The sequence below is a fragment of the Tupaia chinensis genome, unplaced genomic scaffold (genome assembly GCF_000334495.1).
Source record: "Tupaia chinensis unplaced genomic scaffold, TupChi_1.0 Scaffold146177_1, whole genome shotgun sequence".
Lineage (NCBI taxonomy): Eukaryota > Metazoa > Chordata > Mammalia > Scandentia > Tupaiidae > Tupaia > Tupaia belangeri.
This window is the reverse complement of record NW_006206032.1, coordinates 1,705,646-1,729,184: the sequence shown is the minus strand read 5'-3', so window position 1 is coordinate 1,729,184 and position 23,539 is coordinate 1,705,646. Positions and strand designations below refer to the sequence as shown.

General features: G+C 37.9%; 1 protein-coding gene across 4 annotated transcripts in view; it reads left to right on the top strand.

Annotated features, from left to right (window-relative positions):
- Nucleotides 1-22,981, top strand: part of TTC27 (tetratricopeptide repeat domain 27) — a 182,242-nt gene extending 159,261 nt beyond the window's left edge. The window contains exons 17-21 of one of the 4 annotated variants that reach the window (XM_014584280.2): nucleotides 9,544-9,741; nucleotides 11,448-11,559; nucleotides 17,199-17,299; nucleotides 21,644-21,793; nucleotides 22,842-22,981. In XM_014584280.2, coding sequence (XP_014439766.1) covers nucleotides 9,544-9,741; nucleotides 11,448-11,559; nucleotides 17,199-17,299; nucleotides 21,644-21,766 — 534 coding nt within the window. In that variant the 3' untranslated portion in view covers nucleotides 21,767-21,793; nucleotides 22,842-22,981. Of the gene's footprint in view, nucleotides 1-9,543; nucleotides 9,742-11,447; nucleotides 11,560-17,198; nucleotides 17,300-21,643; nucleotides 21,883-22,841 lie in introns of those variants that run through there. The other 3 variants (XM_014584281.2, XM_006168803.3, XR_003547960.1) reach the window with 3 other exon arrangements.
- The last annotated feature ends 558 nt before the right edge of the window (nucleotides 22,982-23,539 follow it).

Here is a 23,539-nt window from a genome sequence, read left to right as displayed (position 1 = left end):
GAACATTGCTGCTACAAAAGTAAAAAGGATTATAACAGTAGTATAAACAACTGTATGCCAACGAATTCTATAACCCAAATGAAACAGTCAAATTTCTAGAAACAAAAAACGTACCAAGACTCATAAAGAAATGGAAAATCTGAATAGACCTGTAACTAGTAATGAGGCTGAATCACTACAAAAACCTCCCAACAAAGAAAAACCCAAAATAGCCAAAACAGTCTTGAAAAAGAACAAAGCTGGAGGACTCTTCTCAATTTTAAAACTTGACCATAAAGCTACAGTAATCAAAATAGTGTGATACCTGCATATAAACTGATAGACATATAAACTGATGGAGTTGAGTAAATAGTCCAGAAATAAACACTTGCATATATGGTCTAGTGATTTTTGGACAGGATGCCAAAATCATTCAGTGAGGAAAGAACAGTTTTCAACAAATAGTGTTGGGAAAACTGGATATCCACATGCAAAAAAATTGGATCATTGGCTATCATCATATGCAAAAATGTACTCAAAATGGATCAAAAACTTAAACGAAGAGCTAAAAATATAAAATTCTTAGATAAAGACAGAGGGAAGAAGTGTTATGACATTCACTGGATTTGGCAGTATTCCTTGAATTGATGCCCAAAGAACAGGCAACAAAAGAAAAAACAGTTTGGACTTCATGAAAATGTATACATTTTGTCTATCAAAAGACGCTGTCAACGCGTAAAAAGACCACACCATGGAAGAAAATATTTGCAAGTCATTTAACTGATAAGAGATAAATATTGGGGGTATATAGAGAACTCTTTAGCCAGCAGGTAGTTAAAGTGCTGAATTCTCACATGGTGAACCATGATTCGAGTTCCAGACCTGGTGACTTGAAAATCATACCAGTTTCATTTGTGTGCATGCCCAAAAGCCTGAGAGGACACCCCCCTACAGGGGCGGCGATGATTTCTCATTTTCCCTTTCTCTTTCTCTCTCTCTAGCAAGCACACATACCCTATGGCAGAAAGAAAGAGAGAGAGAGAGAGAGGGAGGGAGCGAGGGAGGGAGGGAGGGAGGAAAGGAGGAAAGAGCAACAACAACAACAATTTAAAAATTCAATTGAAAAATGCCAAAGAGGGCCAGTAGATGGAGTGGTGGTGAAGGGCACCAGATTCCTACATGGCCAACTGTGGTTCCAGTCCCAGATCTGGTGGCTTGCTTTCTCACTTTCTCTCTCTCTCTCTCTCACTCACTCACTGTGTCTCTCTCTGTTCAAATTAAAATAAATGAATAAATGAATGAGAATGAATGAATGCATAAGTAAATAAATAAAGTTAAATAATTATTTAAAAAAAAAAAGAAAAGAAAAATGGGCAAAAGATTTGAATAACATTTCTCCCAAATGTAAAGGAATGGACAATAAGCATATGAAAAGATGATCAGCATCACTGATCATTAGGGCAATGCAAGTCAAAACTACAATGAGATACCACCTCACACCCATTAAGATGGTTACTATCAAAGAAACTAGAAAATAACATGTGCTGGCAAGGTTGTGGAGAAGTTGGAACCCCGGTGGTGGTCAGAATGTAAAATGATACAGCTATTGTGGAAACCAGTATGGCAACTCCTCAAAAAATTAAAAATGAAATTATCATATGCTTTAGCCACATCACTTCTGAGTATGTACCCTAAAGAATTTAGAGCAGGGTCTCAGAAAGATATTTATACACCTGTGTTTGTTGCACCATTGTTAACAGTAGCTAAAATATGGAAGCCACCCAAGTGTCCATTATGGATGAACAGGTAAGAAAAATATAGTGACTATATATATATATACACACACATACATAAATACACATACATACATGCATGGATATTAGGAAGGAAGGAGATTATGCCATTCTCCAACATAGATGAACATTGAGGACATTATGCTAAGTGAAACAAATCAGTTACAAATTGATACACACTGATTTTGCTTACATGAAGCATTTGGAGTAGTCAGAATCAGGCACAGAAAGTATTAACAAAATGGTACTGGGAAGAGGAGGAATGAGGAGTTATATAATGGGGACAAAGCTTCAGTGTTACAAGATGAAGATTATGGAGATGGATGCATAGCATTATGAATGCATTTAATACCTCTGAACTATATATTTAAAATTGATAATATGTTAAATGATATATGTATTTTACTACACTAAAAAACTGAAAAAAAATCTCTTTAAGCATCCAACTTAAAGTTATTCAGATTATTTCATGATATACCAAATGACCTCCAAATGGACTAAATATGTGCTAAGTATTTTTATATCATAGAAAAATTAGGAACAGCAGTAGATATGAACCAAATTTCTTGAATTCTAAAGCAGCTTTAAAAAATTGGAAGAATTTTTATGACCACATTAGAAAAAAGTCTCAAAATATTTGTAACAAATAGAAAAGATAAAAAACTAAAAATATCCTTTTTATATAAAGAGTTAACATCTGCTACAGGAATGAAATGGAACAGAATAGCAAATTCAGAAACAGATTCAAGTTGGTATGAGAACTCAGTACATGATAATAATGGTATTTTAAATCTGTGGGATAAAAATAGAACATTCACTGTGTATCGGAATAATTGGCCTAACATTTAGGACCAAAAACTAAAAGCTCTTAATCACTTCTTAAACCAAGATAAATTAGATGGATAAAATATATAAATGAAAATTCCTTGAGAAGTGGGATTATTTTGTAGGTAAGAAAACAGACTCTGGTTTTGTATCCCACTGACGTCAGTCACTAGTTGTATGATCCTGGCCAAGTTACTTAACCTTTGTGCCTCAGTTTTATAACATAGGGAGGACAATTGTTTTAGTCTGTTTTCAGTGGCTATAACAGAATACCACAGACTTGGTAATTTATATATATAGTATAGAATGTGTGTGTTCAAAGAGGGACAGAAACAAAGCGAGAAATTACCCCCAGAGGGATGGCCTTACCATAATCCATTCTCTTCCATTCTCCTCTCAGGATTTCAGGCACACATGCACATACACCTGGCATAAACACAGGCAATAATCCTCAAAATAGACAGGTGGGATTACATCAAATTAAGAAGTTTCTGCACAGCAAAGGACACCATAATTAGTGTGAATTGACAACCCTCAGAATGGGAGAGAATTTTTGTTAACTGTGCCTCAGATAAGGGATTGATAACCAGAATACACAGAGAACTCAAGCAGCTTACCCGGAAGAAAATGATTCACCCAAATAAAAGATGGGAAAATGAGGTGAATAAACAACTCTCTAAGGAAGACATACGAACAGCCAAAAAGCATGTGAAAAATGTTCAACATCCTCATTGTAAGGGAGATTCAGGTCAAAACCACGATGAGATACCACCTAACCCCAGTCAGAATGGCAAAGATTTAAAAAAAAAAAGATTAAGTGTTGGGGGGATGTCATGAAAGGAGAACACTCCTACTTTGTTAGTTGGAATGTAAATTGGTCCAGCCACTATGGAGAACAATATGGAGATTTCTTAAAAACCTTCAAATAGAACTACCATATGATCCAGCAGTTCCACTCCTGGATATCTACCCAAAAGACAGGAGAACACTGAGTCTGCAAAGCATTTTCACAACTTTATTTATTGCAGTACTATCCATGATTGCTAAGACATGGAACCAACCCAGATGTCCATAAACAGATTAAACTAATTGAGAAAGTGTGGCACATATACTCTATGGAATATTATTCAACCACTAAAAAAAAAAAAAAAGCAAGGTTCCCTGGAATTTGATAGAAAGTGGACAAATATGGAAGATTAGTTGCTGAGTGAAGCAAGTCAGGCTATGAAAGAGAGACATTGTATGTCTCTACCATATACCAACTGTCTGCACTCTATGGCAGAGACTGAAAAACTAGAGGACATAAAAGCATTATAAATTGTTATGGACACTAGAGACAAAGTGGAAGGAGAGTGTGGGAGAGAAAAAGTGCAGGAAAGGAAATTTGGGGGAAAAATGGAGAGGTAAGATATTTGTGGGACACAGATATGGTTTATTATCTGTTGATGAGGTTGTATATAGTATTCTCAACTGGACTGAGATGTATATCATGCTGGGTAAAGTCTCTTTACAATCTAAATGATGTGTAGCAGTTGAATGTATAAATAATAATAATAAATTTTTTAAAAAAAGACAAACACCTTACCTTAAAAATTAAAAAAAAAAAAAAGAGAGAGACAGAAAGAGACAGAGAGAAAAGGACAGAGGGTTCTCTACCAGAGTGACTTCTCAGCAGAACATCTTCATTGCTCTTATCCCTGAAAGCACTAAATCTCAGGTCTCATGGTAGACTCAGTCTTCTGGCCTGCCCTTCATGCTTTTCCAGGGTGACTTCTCAGCAGAACATCTTCATTGCTGTTCTAGACTGATTTTTAAATAATAGAAGCTTATTTGTCTCTTGATTCTGAAAGCTGGGAAGTCTGAGATTGAAATGAATACCTTCTAGCTGCATCATCCATGGCAGAAAGCATCACAAGGAAAGAAAGACAGAGGAAATGTGGCATGTATGTGAGGAAGGGACCTGAACTCATTCTTTTATCAGGAATTCATTCCTGTGATGCAGCATTGATCCATTTATGAGGGCAGAGTCTCCTGGAATCTTCTCACCTCTTAAAGGCCCCACCATTTATCAGTATTCCATTTGGGATTGAGTTTCCAACTCGTGAAGTCTGGAGGGCACATTCAAATAATAGCAACAACAGCACCTCTTCACAGGATTATTTTGAGAATTAAAGGAATTAATTATTATCAGGATTAAAGGAGCTAATATATATAAAAGATTTTGGAGCAGTGCCTGGTTCATTCAAGTGCTATTTAAATGTAGATTCTATCATCATCATCATTATTGAATAAGTGAAATCATAAAAGCTCTAAAAGTATAGAAATATTTTTGTTAGCTTGGGGATAGAAAAGACTTTTTATTGTGACAAAAAGCCATATTCCATTAAAGAAAAGACTGAGAGATTTGATATTTACAACTTCGACACTGTTGAACTCGTCTTTCTTCTTGAAACACTTTGTTCACTTTCAGGATTTCACACTTACCTCTCCAACTGCTGCAGTCTAATTTCTGCCACCTTGTCCTCATCTTTTCTTCTCTGTGAGAGCCAAGCTCTGTCCTCACAGTTTTTCTTGCCCCTATAGACTGCGCCCTAAGGGAGCTCATCCTTTTCATTGAGACTCAGACTGTGCAGTCGGCCATGTGGGGTCAGCTGCCTTAAACAAACTTTAATGATTTTTTTTTTAAAGTCTGAGAAAATCTTATAATCTGATGATGACAAACATTTAATATGCTTTTGCTGGAGGTACAAAGTGACACCCAATTTGGAGAGAGTCGAATCTAATGTGCAGCATACCTGAGATGTTGTACCGAGAGACATGCACAAGGATTTGAAGACCATCATTAACAGTTGAAAGACGCATACAAATCAGACGCTTGGCAACATCATGATGGATAAATTAATCAGGATATATTCTATGGACTAAAGAAAGAAGCACAATTTTTTCACAGGTGTATACAATAAGAAGATCAAATCATAGAAACAATGTTGAGTATAGTAAGATAAGTGCAAAATACATATTGCATGATTCTACTGCAAAAATATTTTTATTTATTTTTTTAGCAAAAGGAAAAGGTACTTTATTAAGCAAAAGCAAAAGTACAGTCCTGAGAGGTAGGACTGGGCCTGAGCAGACAAAGAAAAGAGTGTCTCAATGGCCCTGGTGGTTATAGTCTGTGAGGTTTATAAATTTTTTTTGTCTTCGGTGCATGAAATAACATTTTTTTCTTTTTTAAATTTTTATTTCATTTTCTTTTATACATTCAATCACATTATTTAGCTACAAAATGAATATTTCAACATGTGAACATTTTTCCCTAGTTCGCACATTTCCATAGTTTATATTAATAATTGTATACTGTTATTTCGTAACTCAAATTAGGCACTATCTGTTGACTTCCTGTTTTAGTGAATGAGAACTTAACTGTCTTACACCAGTGCATCCACCACTTCCTTTTCTTATCTTTCCAGTGTATTTATATTACACTTTTTGGTATTCTCTGTTAATATTATATGCCTACACAAGTTATATTCAAAATGGGCATTCTGGTTTACTGTGATTATTAGGGAGGAGACTTGCGCTTTGTTTTCCATGATGTTAATAATCGTCTTGGTTTTCATGTTTTTCTTCATTTATTTGTTTTGTAAGCCTTTTGTATAAAATCTTGATTTCTCTTGCCCTCCACGTTCTGGCTTTGGGTCTAGGTAGTCACTGACCTTGTGATCGCCAAATTGGTTGGTCTCTTCCAGCTCTGACCTTTTATAGATGAACTTTCCTTGTAACTTTTGGTTGTCATGTTACCACTTTCTCCTGCCTTTTTGCTCACTCCTTTTTAGTCTCGTTTGTGGATTCTATTTGTCTGCTCTCCTTGTTTTTTTTTTTGGGGGGGGGGATGTGGGATGAGAAGGGTTCAAGAGAAACCATCCTAAATATACTTTAATTAAATGTAAAATACAAACTCTATCACTTTTCTCAAAAGTGAATGGATGTTACCTACCATTTGAATATTTGCTGTGTTTGTTTATGGGTTACAGTGATACCTTGATACACATGTGCAATGTGTGATGATCCTGTCAGGGTAATTAGCATATCCATTACTCACGTTGGTCACATCATTTTTTTTGTGTTGGGAACATTTAAAATGCTCTTTTGTACTTATTTTGAAATATATAGTAAATCATTATTAATTATAGTCATCCATTATAATCCTGAACTATAATTTAATTCTCTTGGGCCGGGTAGCATGGTAGTTAAGGCACTGGACTCCCACATGATTGACCACTCACTGTTCACGTCCTAGACTTGGTGGCTTGCCTTCTCACTTTCTCTCTCTCTCTCTAGTCATATTTTTAAAAATAAGAAATACAATGTAGTAAATAATTCTTTTTTTAAATTTAGTTATTATTTCTGTATTTTTGTAACCATTAGCCAGCCCTCTTTATCATTTGCCCTGTACCTTCCCAGTCTCTGGTAGTCACTATTCTACTGTCTGCTTCAGTGTTAGCTTCCACAGTTGAGTGAGAACATGCTGCCTGCCCTCTTAAATGTTGTATTCTGGATTCTATCAGTAGCTGCATTCTTACATAACACAGTCTTTTGAGACAATATCTGCTATCATCACGGTCACTGTCTATTCTCTTCTGAGGTCCAGATGCAGCTAGCTAACTGGTTGTTGAACATGTAGATAGAGAGTGTAAAAACAAATTGCAGGTTGCCTTCCTCCCACTCTCTTGGGGTATGTGCATACAGATTGGGTAGAAGTGGGTTAGTACCTGCCCTACCACAACACACAGACACTTCACCTCCTGCCCTTATATGGTTTCCTTCATACCCCCAAACACCATACAGGCACACACACACTTCAACAACTTTTCCCCCCTCAAACACCAGTACTGCAGTTCCATTTTTATTGGCAAGAAGACCAGAAACTTTCATTCCCCCATTGTATCTTTGACTAGGTTAAAGTGAAGGGATGGGGACTGGCCAACAAGAAGCAAAGTATTTTACTAATTTTGTATCTGTTTGATTTGTACATGTTAGTAACCATTTTAATAAACCATCCCTTTCAAAACATGTTAATCCCTGAAATGCTTATAGAATGCGTACAGGCTACTTGAAACAAGTGGTACACATTTGTAGTATTTCTTCTGCATTGTCATTTTCAGATTTACAACCATGAGTGGGATTCTAATATGAATTCTGTTTCTTTCGGAATTAAAACCGTACACGTGAGGTTGTAATGTGAATTTACATTCAGAGATAATGTACTTTGTTCAAACAAGAAAGAAAAAAGCATAACTGAATGTTTTTCTGTCCACTTTTATCACTGTATTTAATTAGGACCGTGAGTTTGAGCTTACATTTTAAAAGCATTCACGTTCCAAAAGAGCTTCAATTCCTTGGCCACATTTCATGCATAGATCAGAATGTTCTATGAGGAGAGAGAGCAAGGTGTCATATTGATTGCATTTCTTTTAGCAACACTTTCCAAAAGATGTGTATTCTTTTAGTCTTTCTTTCAGACACAATATTTAATCAATGTCATGTGCTGGCACTATGTTAGGCATTAGTGATACAAAATAGCGAAATGTGAGGGGCCATCAGGTAACATGGTGGTTAAGGTGCTGGACTCCCCACATGGCTATCAACAGTTCAAGTCCCAGGCCTGGTGGCCTGCTTTCTCTCTCTCTGGTGAGTGCACATTTCCTATACCAAATTTAAAATAAATAATAAATAATAATTAAATTAAATAATTATTAAACAGACAACAAAGACTAAGTAAACCAAAATGATGAAATGTGGTTTCTCTGTGTAAGGATGAAGGTGGGGACACCTGACTCTTGGAACCTTGGTCCTCAAAAGTGTGCTCAACATTGGCATCATATGGGGCTTTGCTAGAAATGCAGAATCTCAGTCCAAGATAGGTCAGCATCTCTGTCCAGGGCTGCATTTCTAACAGGTTCCTAGTGGGACTGTTGCCGCCAGCCCATGGACTGCAAGATCTTAGAATACTCCCTCCAAGTTAGTTCTTTGTTATTCCTCATCAAAGGAGTGGAAAATTGAGGATGCACTTTCTACGCTCACAGGGAGCTGCTTGATACACAGCCTTCTGCAGCTATGACAGCTGTGCCTTGTCATAGCAATACAACCTGCTGTGGTGCTCACTGTAATCCATCAGCATTCAAAGCATCTTGGGATAGAATGTTAAAGACTAACAGAGCAAGATAGGCAAGAAGTTTCTAAATAGGGGGCTGACCTAAGGTGATTGGAATGAGAAGATACTCTCTAAGTACCTAGCATATAATTCAAATGCATTAACAGTTTATCATTCCCTAATTAGAAGGAGCCAGGACCTCTTTAAGCAGAATTAGAATGTTATCACAACAGTCCAGTTAAAAGTCAGTGAGGGGCTGGGTTTAGGACTCATTCCATACAGATTATTGGCTCTGGGAAATTGGATAAATTAATCTAGAGACAACAGGAAGAAGGCGGCTTGAGATCTGTTTCCCTCCTGCATAGATGAGTATGAGATGTTCTTAGGAGCTACCCAGCAGTATTAAGGTGTACAGTCCCGATGTCTGGACAGGAGCTGCACAGGCACAATCAGAGAAGACTTGGCAATCTACATCCACTGCATGTGGATCCAATCATTCAAAGAGAGAATGTTCTAGGTGAAAAGAGACACCATCAAGTAGGGGTTCTTTTAAAGAAGAGCCCTCCAAAGAACTTGAGAAGGGACATCCCAAAAGGAAATCTGCATGAGATTCTAGAGTAAGACTTAGGATGGCTGAACCTTTATTTTGTTGTTAAAAAGGTGTAGGATGATATTCTAATAGATTTTACAAGGTTTCTGTGGTCTAGTCTTTGATGATGTTGATGGTAGCTCTTTGTTTTCTGTTATTATTTGGCAGTTTCTAGCTTACCAGTTTTTTCTGTGTATTTTAAGGTCCTTAAAATTCTGGTCAAGGCAGTGAGTGATGGGATGACTGATCGAGGTGGAAATGTTGCAACCAGTCTCAAAGGAAAGCTGCAGGAGTTATTTGGCAGAGTAACTTCAAGAATGACAAATGATGGAGAAATCTGGAGGTTATATGCCCAGGTCTATGGAAACGGGCAGAGTGAGAAGCCAGAAGAAAATGAGAAGGTAAGTCCTTCAGTCTTCTTGGGCTCTTGTCTTTTGTTTGAGCATGTGTGTAGTGGACTTGCTTTTCTGATGGGTGAGGGAAGAATTTAATATCTAAAAGGTAGGGCCGGCAGGTGGCATGGTGGTTGAGGCACTGAACTCCCACAGACCTAACAGCTTGCTTTCTCACTTTCCCTTTCTCTCTCTCTCTGGTCAAATTTTAAAATAATAAGGACCAGCAGATGCTGGAATGGTTATGTTGTTGAACTCCCACGTAGTCAACTACTGTTCAAGTCTCAGAACCAACAGCTTCAAAGTCACTCTGGGCGTGTGTATGTGCATGCCCAAGATCCTAAGAAGAGAATGGAGGAGAGGGAACTGTGGCATTGTCATCCCACCTGGGGGGTGATTTCTTGCCTTCTGTCTCTCTGTCTCTGTCTCTGTCTCTCTGGTAAGCACACACCCTATAGCAAAAATCTCTCTTAAAACAAATTTTTTACATAATAATAAATAAAATTAAATACATAATTCTTTCAAAATAATAATAACCTAAAAGGTGAGATTGATATGCTCAATTTCAATTGGACTCTGAGTCTTTAACATAAGCATTTTGAATTGTGGCTAGGTCCAGACTTGTCATATTCATCCTTTCACTTTACTTGAAATTTTCTCCATGTGGTTGTTCTTTGTGTCCTGCAAAAGGGTTTCTCTAACCTGCTGCCCCTACTGTATCTGCAGCAAACTGTCTCTACCCCCTTTTTGTTGGTTCATTGCTGAGGTAGATTGGGTACAAGGACAGGAAGAGTGGTTAGGTCTGCGATGGAGACTACAAAAAGGAGAAAGAAGAAGAAATTAGACGAGGATATCAGAGAAGAACTTTTAAAGTCTGAATATACATATCATGCTTCACCAAGGTTGCCCTGGCCCTTTGTCACAAGTGTAAGAACAGCAGTTACGCTCAAATTATACCTCTGTCCTCTTATCTTTGAACTTAAAGGAGTCCCCAGAGTTTCAAGGTTAAGATCATTGTTTTGTGTGTCTTTTCAAGATATCTACAACAAATCAAATATACCCCTTGCATGCGTTTGGAATTAGCCATGGTACATCTCCATCTATGGGATTCTTAGCCATTCTCTCCTCCTCTGGTCTACAGTGCTGGCTTCTAGCATTACCTTGTCAGTTCAGAGAACACTATCACGTGCATGCGTGCACACACTCCTTTATGTCCTTCCATTTCTTCTTGAATTATGTTCTCTGCTGCAAATACAGAAGTAAGGATACTCCGAATTTTCCGACCTATGACTTCTCCCTCAAGAATTTGCAAAGATTTAAAAGAGAACATTTTAAGCTTTTGTAAGATTATGTATCTACTAGCACGTCTATAGTTTTCACCAAGTTTACTTGTCATTCTCGAAACAGGTCTCTTAAGATGATGGCTAAAAATGGTGAGGAATCTCTATACTTCTTACCGATTTCCAGACCTGGCCTTTATATTTTTCTGGTTACAGGAAAGTGTCTCTGATCATATCTGTTTATCTGATTTCTTCTATTAAAAATTGCTTAATTGCTGTTGGGGTGCATCTCTACCTTTTCTTTGATGAGAATAAAAGTACAGCATAGATGCTGGGTTTTCCATTTAGAATTAGTGCCATATGACTTCCAGGAAAAAGAGTTTGAAATGTGAATCCTCCTTGTTATTCTGAAGGCTGCTCTTTCTCTTTCCTCAGGCATTCCAGTGTCTCTCGAAGGCGTACAAGTGTGACACACAGTCCAATTGTTGGGAGAAAGATATTACATCATTCAAGGAAGTCGTTCAAAGAGCCTTAGGACTTGCACATGGTATTTAGTGTAACATTTGATACCCATGGCATATTTTAGTGTATTTTTTACTGATTAGAAAAAGAGCGTTAGGCAAAAGTAAAATTCCATTACCAATAATTTCAGATTATTTCACCTTATTGAAATTGTTGTATTGAATTTAGCAAATATTTATAGGCCAATGAAATAGGCACTTGGGAACACTACAAAGAAACAGAATAGAGGGTTTTTTATTGTGTGGGTTTTTTTTTTAAGAATTATTTATTTAATTTTATTCATTATTATGATTTTTTTTTTTTATTTGACCAGAGAGAGAGAGAGGAAAAGTGAGAAAGCAAGCTCCAGGTCTGGGATCAGAACCGTGGTCAGCCATGTGGGAGTCCAGCACCTTAACCACCATACCACCTACTGCCCCAAAACAGGATAGGAGTTTAACTACTGTCTGAATAAATAATAGACATTAAAAATGTTTTTAGGAATGTGAAGTACCTTTACTACTGTATGTAACCTCTCCATACAGAGTCCATTTCTGTTGGCTAAGTAGTATTAAGGAAATCTGTTAACTTTTTCTTCACTCATATTCTTCCTTTAGAAATATTTATTTATAAAAATATATAGCTCTCTGGATTATAAATAAATAATCAAAGAGCTGTGGCATGTACAAGGAAATCTCAAATACAATCTAATCTCTCTATCTTTGGAAAATTCAGAGGGTTTTTTATTTGAGAGGAAAGGTCACCTTACCTATAAAAACGTATGTTGGCTGGATAAATCTAGTCCAGATGAAGACTACTTTTAGTTATTTGCAGTGATGAAAATTACACCAGTTAAATTTAGTTATGCTTTTTTCTTTTTAAGAAGTTTTTGCTTTAAAGGCACCTATGCTTACCTGAGAGAGAGAGAGAGAAAGATACAATAGGAGGGAAAGTGAGAAATCACTCCCCAGCGAGGGTGACCATGCCACAGTCCCTTCTTCTCCATTCTCATGATCTTGAGCACTCATGCACACACCCCCAGTGTGATTTTCAAGCCACCAGTTCTGGGACTCGAACCACAGTCAGCCATGTGGGAGTCCAAGTAACATAACCACTATGTCATCTCCTAGCCCCTAGTTATGCATTTTTATATTTATATTTGAACTTGGCTGTGTGATGCCCTTCATTAATAAAATAATGATACCCTGGAATCAGCAGGTGGCATGGCACTGGACTCCCACATCGCCAACTATGGTTTCAGTGTCGGATTTAATGTCTTGCTTTCTCACTTTCTCTCTTTCTCTCTCTCTTGTATGCAATTAAAATAATAATATTAATTAAGTTAAATAAATAATTCTTTAAAAGAATAAAATAATTATGAAGCCCTAATGTTAAGAGCTGCATCATAGGACTATGAGTATATCCTAAAGTCCCCCTGCTGCCTCTGTGCCTAACTTCTTTCTGCCAGTAATAGTTACAGCAGAGAGAAAGCCACCCAGGAACAAAAGGGCAGGGCTCTGAATGGAATCAGGGAGAGCTAAGCTCCAGGACCAGCTCTTTCACCTGCTTGCTTGGCGACTGTGGGCTTTGGTTTCCTCATCAGTAAAATGGGGATAATATCTACCTATGGTTGTTACAAAGGATAAATGAAAGCATTCAAACATTTAGCAGTTTTTTACACATGATTTAAGTGTTCATCTCTTACCCTTCCCATACTTGGTTCCTTCTGAAGTAGAGTATCTGGGTTATATGTTAAGGGGATCACAACTAAAAAAGAGAAAAAAGGTCAAGGATAAGGTTTAACTTGCCTATGCAGATGTCAGAGAATTGTTTTTTAATTCAGAAATAGGCTTGGCAGTTAATAATGCTGCTTATGACCTCTGATACCTTTGACCAAATGGATATAAATATCCAACTTCCTGGAGTACCTTGCCTCAGCAAATAAGGTAGAAGTGCTGAACTCTACCTGGCTAAAATTCAGTGTAGACACATCAGTGGAAGGATGTTTTTGAAGTGGCTGGAATTCACATGGCTTGCGCTGGCCTCATGGTGGGCTCATACGGGCTTCAGTCCTTATGCTTTTGACCTGTATAGACAGATTGTTTACGTGGGGGGAAACCACACGAAGGTGTGTTATGTGCAATACTAGTAGGGTGAGATTTGCTTTGAAGAACTTATCTACTTCAACTTGCCAACTGTAAATATTTCTGTGAACCACTAGCTCTGTAACAGTTGAAGCCATGATAGTTTCTGTAATCTCCAAGTGATGGTATTAAACCTGTCACGTGTAAATATGCAGGTTAGAGAGTTACTCTAGGGAAATCTTTATTTGCATCTTAAAGTTAGTTTTAAACTGTTGTTTTTCATCAGGCAATACTTGGAGAAAAACAAGTGTCTGTTCTTTTAAGTTCTCTTGTGACTTTAACGAATTGCATGTTGGTGCTCCTGCAGCATCTTACTATTTGAGTGGATGCCCAGCTTCGGTTTCTGTTGATATTCTAGATTTGTAAAGATAAATCTTGACCCTTTCCTTGTTGCTTTACTATACAAGCACTTAAAGAATGAGCTGGATTTCTCTGTTATTTTATACCCTTTTTTGGCTTTCTCAGTAGTTTCTCTACCCCACCCAATTCTGAAAAGAATATATAACTTTTCTTAAATTTCTGTGTGGCTTGTTACCTGGTTACTGTTCTGTTGAGTTGTCAGGAAAGTTATGATCTATTTTTCTATGCAAAGATGCATCATGACTTCTCTGACACCCCAGTAGTCTATTCTCTGCTTAATAACTAAATACCTGAGTCAAGTTACTTTAAGAGAATAGAAGTTTATTTGGCTCAGTGTTCTGTGTTGGCATCTGTCAAGGGTCTTCTTGCTGCATCACAGCATGGCAGAGGGAAGGAGCATGTGTCTTTGTCTACATGTCTTCTTATAAACCCAGGATATCCAATCATGGAGGTTCCCCCCTGATTCTAATCTCCTTCCAGAGACCCAACCTCTCCACACCATAGTCAATTAAGTTTCAACCCTCTTACTCCTGTAACAATAACTCACTAAATACCAACACACAGATTTGGGGGAACGTGTTCAAACCAAAGCAGTTGCTATTGTTAAGAATAGCCGCATGCCTGGGAAAGTTTGGCATGGAAGATTTACTGCTATGAAAGAAAGACATCGTATGTCTCTACTTAATGTATACAGACTGTCCTCACTCTGTGGAGGAAACGGAAAGCTTAGAGGATGTAGAATTATGGAAAATGATTACAGATACTAGAGACAGTGTGGGGAAAGGGTGGGAGAAGGGGGAGAGGGTGAGGAAAGGAATCAGGGAGAAAAATAGAGAGGCAAGATATTTATGGGTCACAGAAATGGATGATTATCTGTTGGTGATAACATACAGTATCTTCAACCATACTGGTGTGAAGTATATTCATGTTGGGTAAATTCACTTTACAAGCTGTAGTGATGTATAGTGATTGAATGTGTAAAATAAATTAAAATTTTAAAAATTTAAAAAGAAAGCTTGACAATACAGTGCTATCTCCATGTGGTATTTATAACCTCAGTGTTGTCGTTATGTGTACAATAATATTGTCTGAGGGTATTCACTTACAGTTTCTGCTATTTTCTTTTTTAAATGTATATATGTATGTGTGTGTGTGTGTGTGTGTGTGTGTGTGTGTATGTATATATATGTAATTTATTTCATGGGGAAAGAGAGGCATCTCTGACAGGATTTTCACCACACTAACCACCCCTAGCCTCAGCCAGCCTAGTCACGGGTATACATGCCTGTGTGCTCAGTGTGCACAGGGGGCCCCAGGACATGAACCTGGGCCCTTGACATGTGGGTCCAGAATACACTCCCTTATGTTACTGCTGCACCCCTGTCTGGCCACATGCTAGTTTATTCTCTGCGAAAAAGTGGTGGCTAAGTTTCTTATGTTCTTTACCATGCAGGAACTTTTAAAGTAACAGTTAAGATGTTTGACTACAGTCTCCATGGAAGAGGCACCACCCTCCTGGATTTTCTGATGATTTGAAACAGCAGGCTATTTCTCCCTCTCTCTCCCTCTTATCTCTATCTCCATCTCTAGTGCCTTTTGAAAATGGGATTGAGGAGAGAAACTAACAGTGTGGTTTGTCTTTTTGCCCTATATTTATTCTTTTCAGAATGAAAACAAAGGTTTTAAAAAAAATAACCCCAGGACCAGTGGTCAGAGCATGGCAGTAACTCAGTGCTCAGTGATGCTGAGGCCATATGGTCCTGAGTTTGTGTCTTGAGGTCTCTCTGTGCATGCCAGGTGTGTGCTTGGCTGTCATCTTAGCTGGTTGAGGCTGAGGTAGGATCATGGCATGAAGAGCCTACTGGGGGTGCCTACTTTCCTCCCTTCTCTTTCTGTGTGTCTCTACCTTATGGAATAAATAAACTTAAAAAAGAATTTTTTTTCTTTCCCTGGTCTACAATCTAGGGAATGAAATAGACTTTAATTCTTGCACTGTTTCGTTTTTTGTTTGTTTGTTTTTGTTTGGGGGAGATTTTTGCTATAGGGCGCATGCACTCGCCGAAGAGATAGAGAGAGACAGACAGAAAGTGAGAAATCACCCTCTGGGGGGATGGCTACAATGCAGTCCCTTCTTCTCCATTTTCCTCTCTAGATCTTGGGCATGCACACACGTGCATCTGGCACAGGTTTTAAGTCATGGGGTCCAAGACTCAAACTGTGGTCAATTATGTGGGAGTCCAACAACTTGATCATTATGCCATCTGCTGTTCCCGCACTGTTTAGTTTTAAAATAGGATCTGGTTATTCTTTTTTTTTTTTAATTCGGTGAACGTTATCTCAAGGAATGAAAAGATAAACAAATCAGTACAGAAATATCAGGTGTTATGCTTGTGCACAACCTTTCACTTGTTCTTATAAAGCGTTAATAGCCAGGCCTTCTGCCAGGGAGGAGACTGCCTCCTTCATCATTTCAGGTTTTAGGAAAGTGGGTTCCCCAGAGTGCCAGACACAGAGTTGCCAGGGATGAGTGACTTTGCTCTCCCCCTTCCCTGCTGATGCCAGGCATGGCTTAACCACGCTCATATTTTAAATCCATTTGTCCCCTCCTTGTGTTAAAGGATCTCTTCCTAATGATCTATAACTCCCCTCAATCACCTTGAAATTCCTCTTAACGGTAAACTTCTTTCATAAAAAAGGATAAAGGGAAGAGTTATGCACATAATTGTTATCTTTTCTTAAAGATAAAACTTTACAGGTAGGAATATTTCAGAAATATGTTATTATAAAATCCCAATTAAGTAATTTGTCTTCCTACCTGTAAATTATCATTAGCAGGGTCAGCAGGTGGCATGGTGCTTAAGGCACTGAATCCCACAGGCTTGACTCCACAGTTTGAGTCCCAGACCCGGCAGCTTGAAGAAAAGAAAAGGAAAAAAAAAAAACAAAAAACAAAAAACATGCCAGCATGTATGTGTATATGTGTGTGTGTGTATCCGAAAATCCAAAATCTTAAAGAGAAAACTGGAGGAGAAGGGATTGCAGCATGGCCATTCCCCTTGGGGGGAGGGCGATTTCTCATTTTCCTTCTCTCTCTCTCCAACAAGTGCACACACCATCTGACAAAATCTTAAAAAAAAAAAGTCAATGTTTAATTAGTGTTTTTTCCACATTTATCTTCCAGTGGCGATAAAATGCAGTAACAGCAAATCTAGTCCCCAAGAAGCTGTGCAAGTGCTCTCTTCAGTTCGGCTCAACTTACGTGGCTTGTTATCTAAAGCAAAGGTGAGAGTGAGATATGAATTAGTCAAAATTGTGATATGGAAAAAGGTCATTAATATCAGCTTACTATTCTTAAATCTTTATTTACATCAGAGATAAATTTAGGCCTGTGTTACACTTTAGACAGCAGCCTCCATGTAGTTGGTTGTGCTGGTAAGGGTATGGCTAGACCATACTCAATGGCTAGCCCACCCTAAATGTGGGTCACTTAGGTATTTTGAAAGTTAATGCTTTGGGCTACTGTCATCAGTAATTGTGAGTACTCATTGGGAACTTGGTATCGTGGAAAGCCACACCATGATGTGCTGCATGTTTTTGTCTTCTGTGGGCTCTTTCACTTCCGTAGGCCAGCAGGTTATGGTATGGTGGTTAAGGTGCTGGATTCCCACAAGGCTGACCACAGTTTGAGTCCTGGACGTAGCAACTTGCTTTCTCTCACTCTCTCTCAAATAAAAAATAATAATAAAATTAAAATAAATAGTTCTTTAAGAAAAAAAACAAAAGTAATGCTTACAATTTAACCCTTAAGTCTTTCTTTAAATTAAACAGTGCTCTTCTATTCATTATCACTTTCCCAAATTGTGGCTTATATGTCACTGTGGCAAAACTTTTGTTTTCTGTTTTGTCTTTAGAGAGAGATTTTTGCAATAGGACGTGTGCGCTTACCAGAGAGACAGAAATCACACCCCACCCACACCCCTTGCAAGGGGAAGACTGCACCACAACCCTTCTCCATTCTCCTCCTGGGATTTTGGTCATGCATGCACATGTATCTGGTGTGAGTTTCAAGCCTCTGGGTCTAGGATTCAAACCACTGTTGGCCATGTGGGAGTCTAGCACCTTAACCACTACACCACCAACCTTTTGTTTTAATATATAATTATTTCAGTGTATATTAGAAAAAGTATTATTAATTCAACCTCCCATTTCACAAATATTATTGCTTGTTTATCATTTGTAATAGGGATATAGTATTTCTTTTTAAAAAGGCTTTGAAGTAAAAAGTATTGATTTAAATAAAAATATTAAGGGACCAGCAGTTGGCATAATGACTATGTTGCTGGACTCCAGTGTAGTCGACCGTGGTTCAAGTCCCGGACCCAGTGGCTTAAACTCACGCTGAGTGCATGTGCGTGTGTGCCCAAGATCCCAAGAAGAGAAAGGAGGAGAAGGGATTGTGGCGGGGCCATCACCCCAGGGGTGTTTCTCACTTTCTGTCTTTGTCTCTCGCTCTTTCTGGCGAGTGCATGTGCCCTGTAGCAAAAACCTCTCCAAATAAATAAATAAATAAATATTAAGTAGGCAGTATATGGATTTGACCAAAAATAGCAGCTAAGGTAGATGGTAACTCAGGTATAACAACTGAAATATACAATTAGTTCACACATACTGACCTGTGGACCAGTGTTGGGGCCAGAATGCTGAAGAATCACCCAGGGAACTTTTTGGAAAACTAGATTCTTGGACTCTCTGACAGATATGGGGATCAGGGCTAGAATGGAGCCCAGGAATTCTGTTACGTTTCCTAGGTAATTCTAGTGTGTAGGTGAGTTTGGATCAAAGCAAAATTTAAAGGAATATAATTCCTAGGTCTGTTTAGTACTTTCTTGTATTTACTTGCTTTCGCTGTTTAATTTTGGGTTAGAAACTAATTATGATTCACTTTTGAGGGTGAGTCTGTGGCACATGGAGGCTCCTTCTGGACAGGGGTTTTACTCTGTGAAAACATTTCCAGAGTATGCCTTTTTAATTAATTGCTTGATTTTTTTTTTTTCAGGTTAAGGCATCATTTTTGCCTCTCTGGATAATTAACTCACTTTACTATCCCTAGTTATCTGAACTACATGTCCTCCCAGCTTGACAGCATAACTTCAGAATTATCTGCCTCTCAGAAATCTGCTAGAGCTCTCATAGAAAGTCAGAGCTTTTTTATGTGATTTTCTTCCCCAGATTAGGAACTAAGTTTCCTACTTCTGATTAGATCATTAATCCATCTGTAATTATTTCTTCAGGATATATTTGGCTGGTTCCTTTATCTGTCTGCAAAGCATTTTCTTAGAAGACTTTACTTTTTACATAGACCTGTATTTACATGACTTAAATATTACTATCTGAAGGTGCCATCCCTTTTTCCATATTGTGGTAAAGTGCGAAATACAGAAAATGAGGCCTCAGAACATCATCTGCGTTTAGATTTTGTGCTCATTAGACTTCAAGTGGATCATCCAAAAATGGGAACAATTACCTCTCAATGTCTCCTTTTTTATTTTTTAAGAGGGTTTTTGCTACAGGGCATTTGCACTTACCAGAGAGACAGAGAGACAGAAGCGAGAAATCACCCCCTAGGGAAGATGGCCATGCTGCAATCCCTTCTCTTCCATTTTCCTCTCGGGATATGGGGCACACACACTCACACATGCACTGAGTGTGTGAGTCAATTAAATTGAGTCAAGTAAACCAAATTGTATTCCATAAAATTTGTATAGCTGCCTTTTTCATACACATTAAAAAGTGAAATTTATTGCGTTAACTGTGTTGAATAGCTGCTGGGAGGCTTAGTTTGCCCATCTCTGGTCTTTTCTTGCCAGGTCAGGGACTTCATAGAACTAAGCTCCTAGAATCTTAGGACTCCCCAGACAAGTCATCTAGTCCATGTTTTCTCAGGATAGAGTGATCCCTCTACCTTTGGCACTCTGTCATTCACCCTGCCAGGAGTAGCATGAGAGAGCCTGAAGACAGAGCAGATTTTATCATTTATGTTCTTGGAACTCTCAGCAAAGTATTCATTCTTTCTAAGCCTCAGTTTCTCTCCAGTTGCTTCTACCTCGTAGGAAAGTGATGCAGATTAATAATGATTTGTAAGCCCTGTAATTCTTAGTGAAAAACAAATGCTATTTGAGCCCAGGTTATTTTCCTAGAAGGTATTTTCTTTGCTTATTATATTGCAACAGTTCTTAGATCACCCTTCGTTGGAATGCTTTACAGATCATCTAGTCAAAAAAAAGTCTGATGAAAAAGATATGGTGGGACCAGCTAGTGGCTATTAAGGCAGCTAGATCCCATCTGGCCAACTGTGAGGTTCAAGTACTAAACCGGCAGCTTGAAAAACATACCAGGCACATGTGTGAGCCTCCAAATCCCAAGAAGACAATAGAAGAGAGGGATTATGGCATGACCATTATCCTTGGGAGGTGCTTTCTTACTCTCTCCCTGTCTTGCTGTGTTTCTCCAGCAAGCACACTCACCCTGTAGAAAATTAAAAATTAAAAAAGAAAGAAAAAGATATATGGCAAACTAAGGAAATTGTACTCTACTTAAAACACACACACAGTAACACATATACACACGAGAGCTCATGTACACACATACACACACACACACACACACATAAAATGTCATAAAATCCTGAAGCTGATTTTCTTGGGTGACTATATTGGCTTTATATTGGCTTAGCAGGCAGTTCCTAGAGAGGCATTCCAAGGGCTTTCAGCAATGCTAGCATTACTGAAGTACGTTGTAATAAACCTCATGAGGGTTGCCTTAATTTTTATTTTTGTTTTGCTTAAACCAAATCGTGATCATCTTTGCTTTTACAAAATCTTGCTTTTACCAAATCTTTTTTTTTTTTTTTTTTTTTTTTGCTTTTACCAAATCTTGATCATCTTTGTGGTCGTTAAAGCCTAAGCCAAATTAATTTTCAAATAAGTAACATAAAGGGTATGATTTATATAAATTTGAATATAAAATATATTTGGTTTACATGCACAGTAGGTTTGTCTTGTTTGGTTGAAATGTCAGTTTATCCAGAAACCACCCTTTAGCCCTAAAATGAATAACCAATATTTAAACAACTGCTTTAAAGAGCAGAGCTCCTCTTTTTTAAAGAGGTTTTTGCCTTAGGGCGCATATGTTTACCAGAGAGAGACAGAGACAGTGAGAGGGAAAGTGAGAAATCAACTCCTGGGAGAAAATGGTCACACTGCAATCCCTTTTCCTCCATTCTTCTCCTAGAATCTTGAGTACATACACACACATACCCGGCATGAATTTAAAGTCACTGGGTCTGGGACTCGAACCACAGTCAGCCACGTGGGAGTCCAGCAACATAACCACTAAGCCATTTGCTGGCCTCCAGAGCTCTTTAATTTATAAGTGCAAGCATGTTGTTTGATTAGTTGTTTAATTATTGAATTTGTACATTTCCAGGATGATGAACACAACAACTGCTGCCCTTGCTACTATAATATATGGTCTTATGCAAAGGGCATTTGAATGCTATATTATGCATCTATTTATTTTAAAGAAATGCTCATTGTTTTGATTTGTTTTGTTTTGCTTTTATTGCAGCAGCTTTTTATAGATGTGGCAAGTGGAGAAGTCTCCATGGAGTTAGCTGATGAAGTTGCAGCTATGGATGCTTTAGTAACAGAACTCCAAGACCTAAGCAACCAATTTCGAAATCAGTATTGACTGTGCTGGGAGCAGTTTCTGGAGAAGGTGCTTTCAACTTTCTGGAATTTCTCTTATAACTTGTGTATCTGAATAACAACATACTGATTTTTTTAAATAAACTTGTTTTGTGGCTAGCTTCCTTGTTTTTGTGACATTCCAAAATGCCTATGCTTTCTGAAGTACACTACATAAGAAGTGTTCTATTTCTTTAGACCTGGTTATAATAAAATTCAGTGTTTTTATTAATCTGGAGGTATTTTGGTACAGAAAGCAAATACATTTGTTTTCTTTTTAGAATAGAGCTTATTTTCTCTTAGCCCAATATGAATTGGATCATTCTTTGGAAAACCTTAGTCTAAACAGGAAAAAAAAAAAATCACATACTATAAGTTTGTGAAATCATTAGATTGGCTGCTTTATTGTCCAAAAGCGATAAAAGAGTGACTTTGGCAATGGAAACATTTACACTTCTTTAGATTTTGTGTTTGTGTCAGAATTATGTTTGTGACTAAATTGGAATGTGAGCATGGTTTAACTTCTGAATCAAGAAAATGCAAGAGAAAAATGACATAACCTCAATTTTGACCCAGCCACTGACCGTTAGTAACCAGGCTGTTACCTCCTCATTGTGTATATTGCCAGCCCTAAACATGGTTGTTCAATAAAGTTATTATGGGTGAGGACAGCTCTAAATGGTGCCATATTACAAAAATGCCAAAGTAAAATGCTTTCTTAGTAATGTCTATGGAAACAATATTGAAGACAGCAGCTGAGCTTAATAATCTTAGTGCAAAAGTCATAGTGAGGAATTCTAAGTTCTGGCATGGGTTACTGGATTTTGGGTCCCATGCATAAATCACTTGACCCTTGTTTTTTTCCATGTTCTTATTTATACGATGTGAATAATTTCTACTCCTAGCTTCTTTGCGAGTTACAACTGCTTTTGTAAGTTTAAAAATTAGGTACTCATAAATATGAAATATTTTGAACATTAAAAGCAGTCTTCATGGATTTTTTTAATAAGTGAATTTTGGTTATGAATACTTACCAATGCTCTGTGATCTCTTATCTACCTTGTCTATTATCATACTAGGCTTAAAAAAATGTTATATACCCCAAGGAACCAGTACCTGTGAGAAAGACCAATAAAATGAAGTAATAGTATAAGTTAACAATAAGGCTCCATTGAAGTGTTTTGTGGAAGCCATTGAACAATAGGTGGGTAAGTGGATAATGAATGGGTAGACAGTTCAATGAATGAATGGAATAAAGTTATAAGGTGAACTCTTTTTTTAAAATTTTTTTTCTAAGAATTATTTTATTTAACTTTATTTATTCACTTATTTATTTTTTAATTTTGAGAGAAACAGAGTTAGAGAGAGTGAGAGAAAGTGAGAAAGCAAGCCGCCAGGTCCAGCACTCGAACCGTGGTCAGCCATGTGGAAGTCCAGCGCCCTTAACCACCACGCCACTTGCCAGCCCCTAAGATGAACTGTTTATTGGTACCAAGCAGTGAACCCCAACAGAAAACAGAGAAATACTGAAAAGCACAAAGACTTTAGGAATCAAGTGGAAGACTGAAGCAGAGCGTGAGTGTGTTAGAAACTTGTAGGTCTCACTTGGCTTTTCTTTGGGTTCAAGGCAGAAAGGCAGCAGTGTTTGTGAACAGTCAGAAACCAAATCACAAAAGGGTCATCTCCTTCCTGTCCTGTTCAAGCGTTGTTCTGGGTCGGAGTTGACAGGGTGCTGTCCTGAGTACCCTCTTTTATCTTGGAATGATCTCAGAAAAGA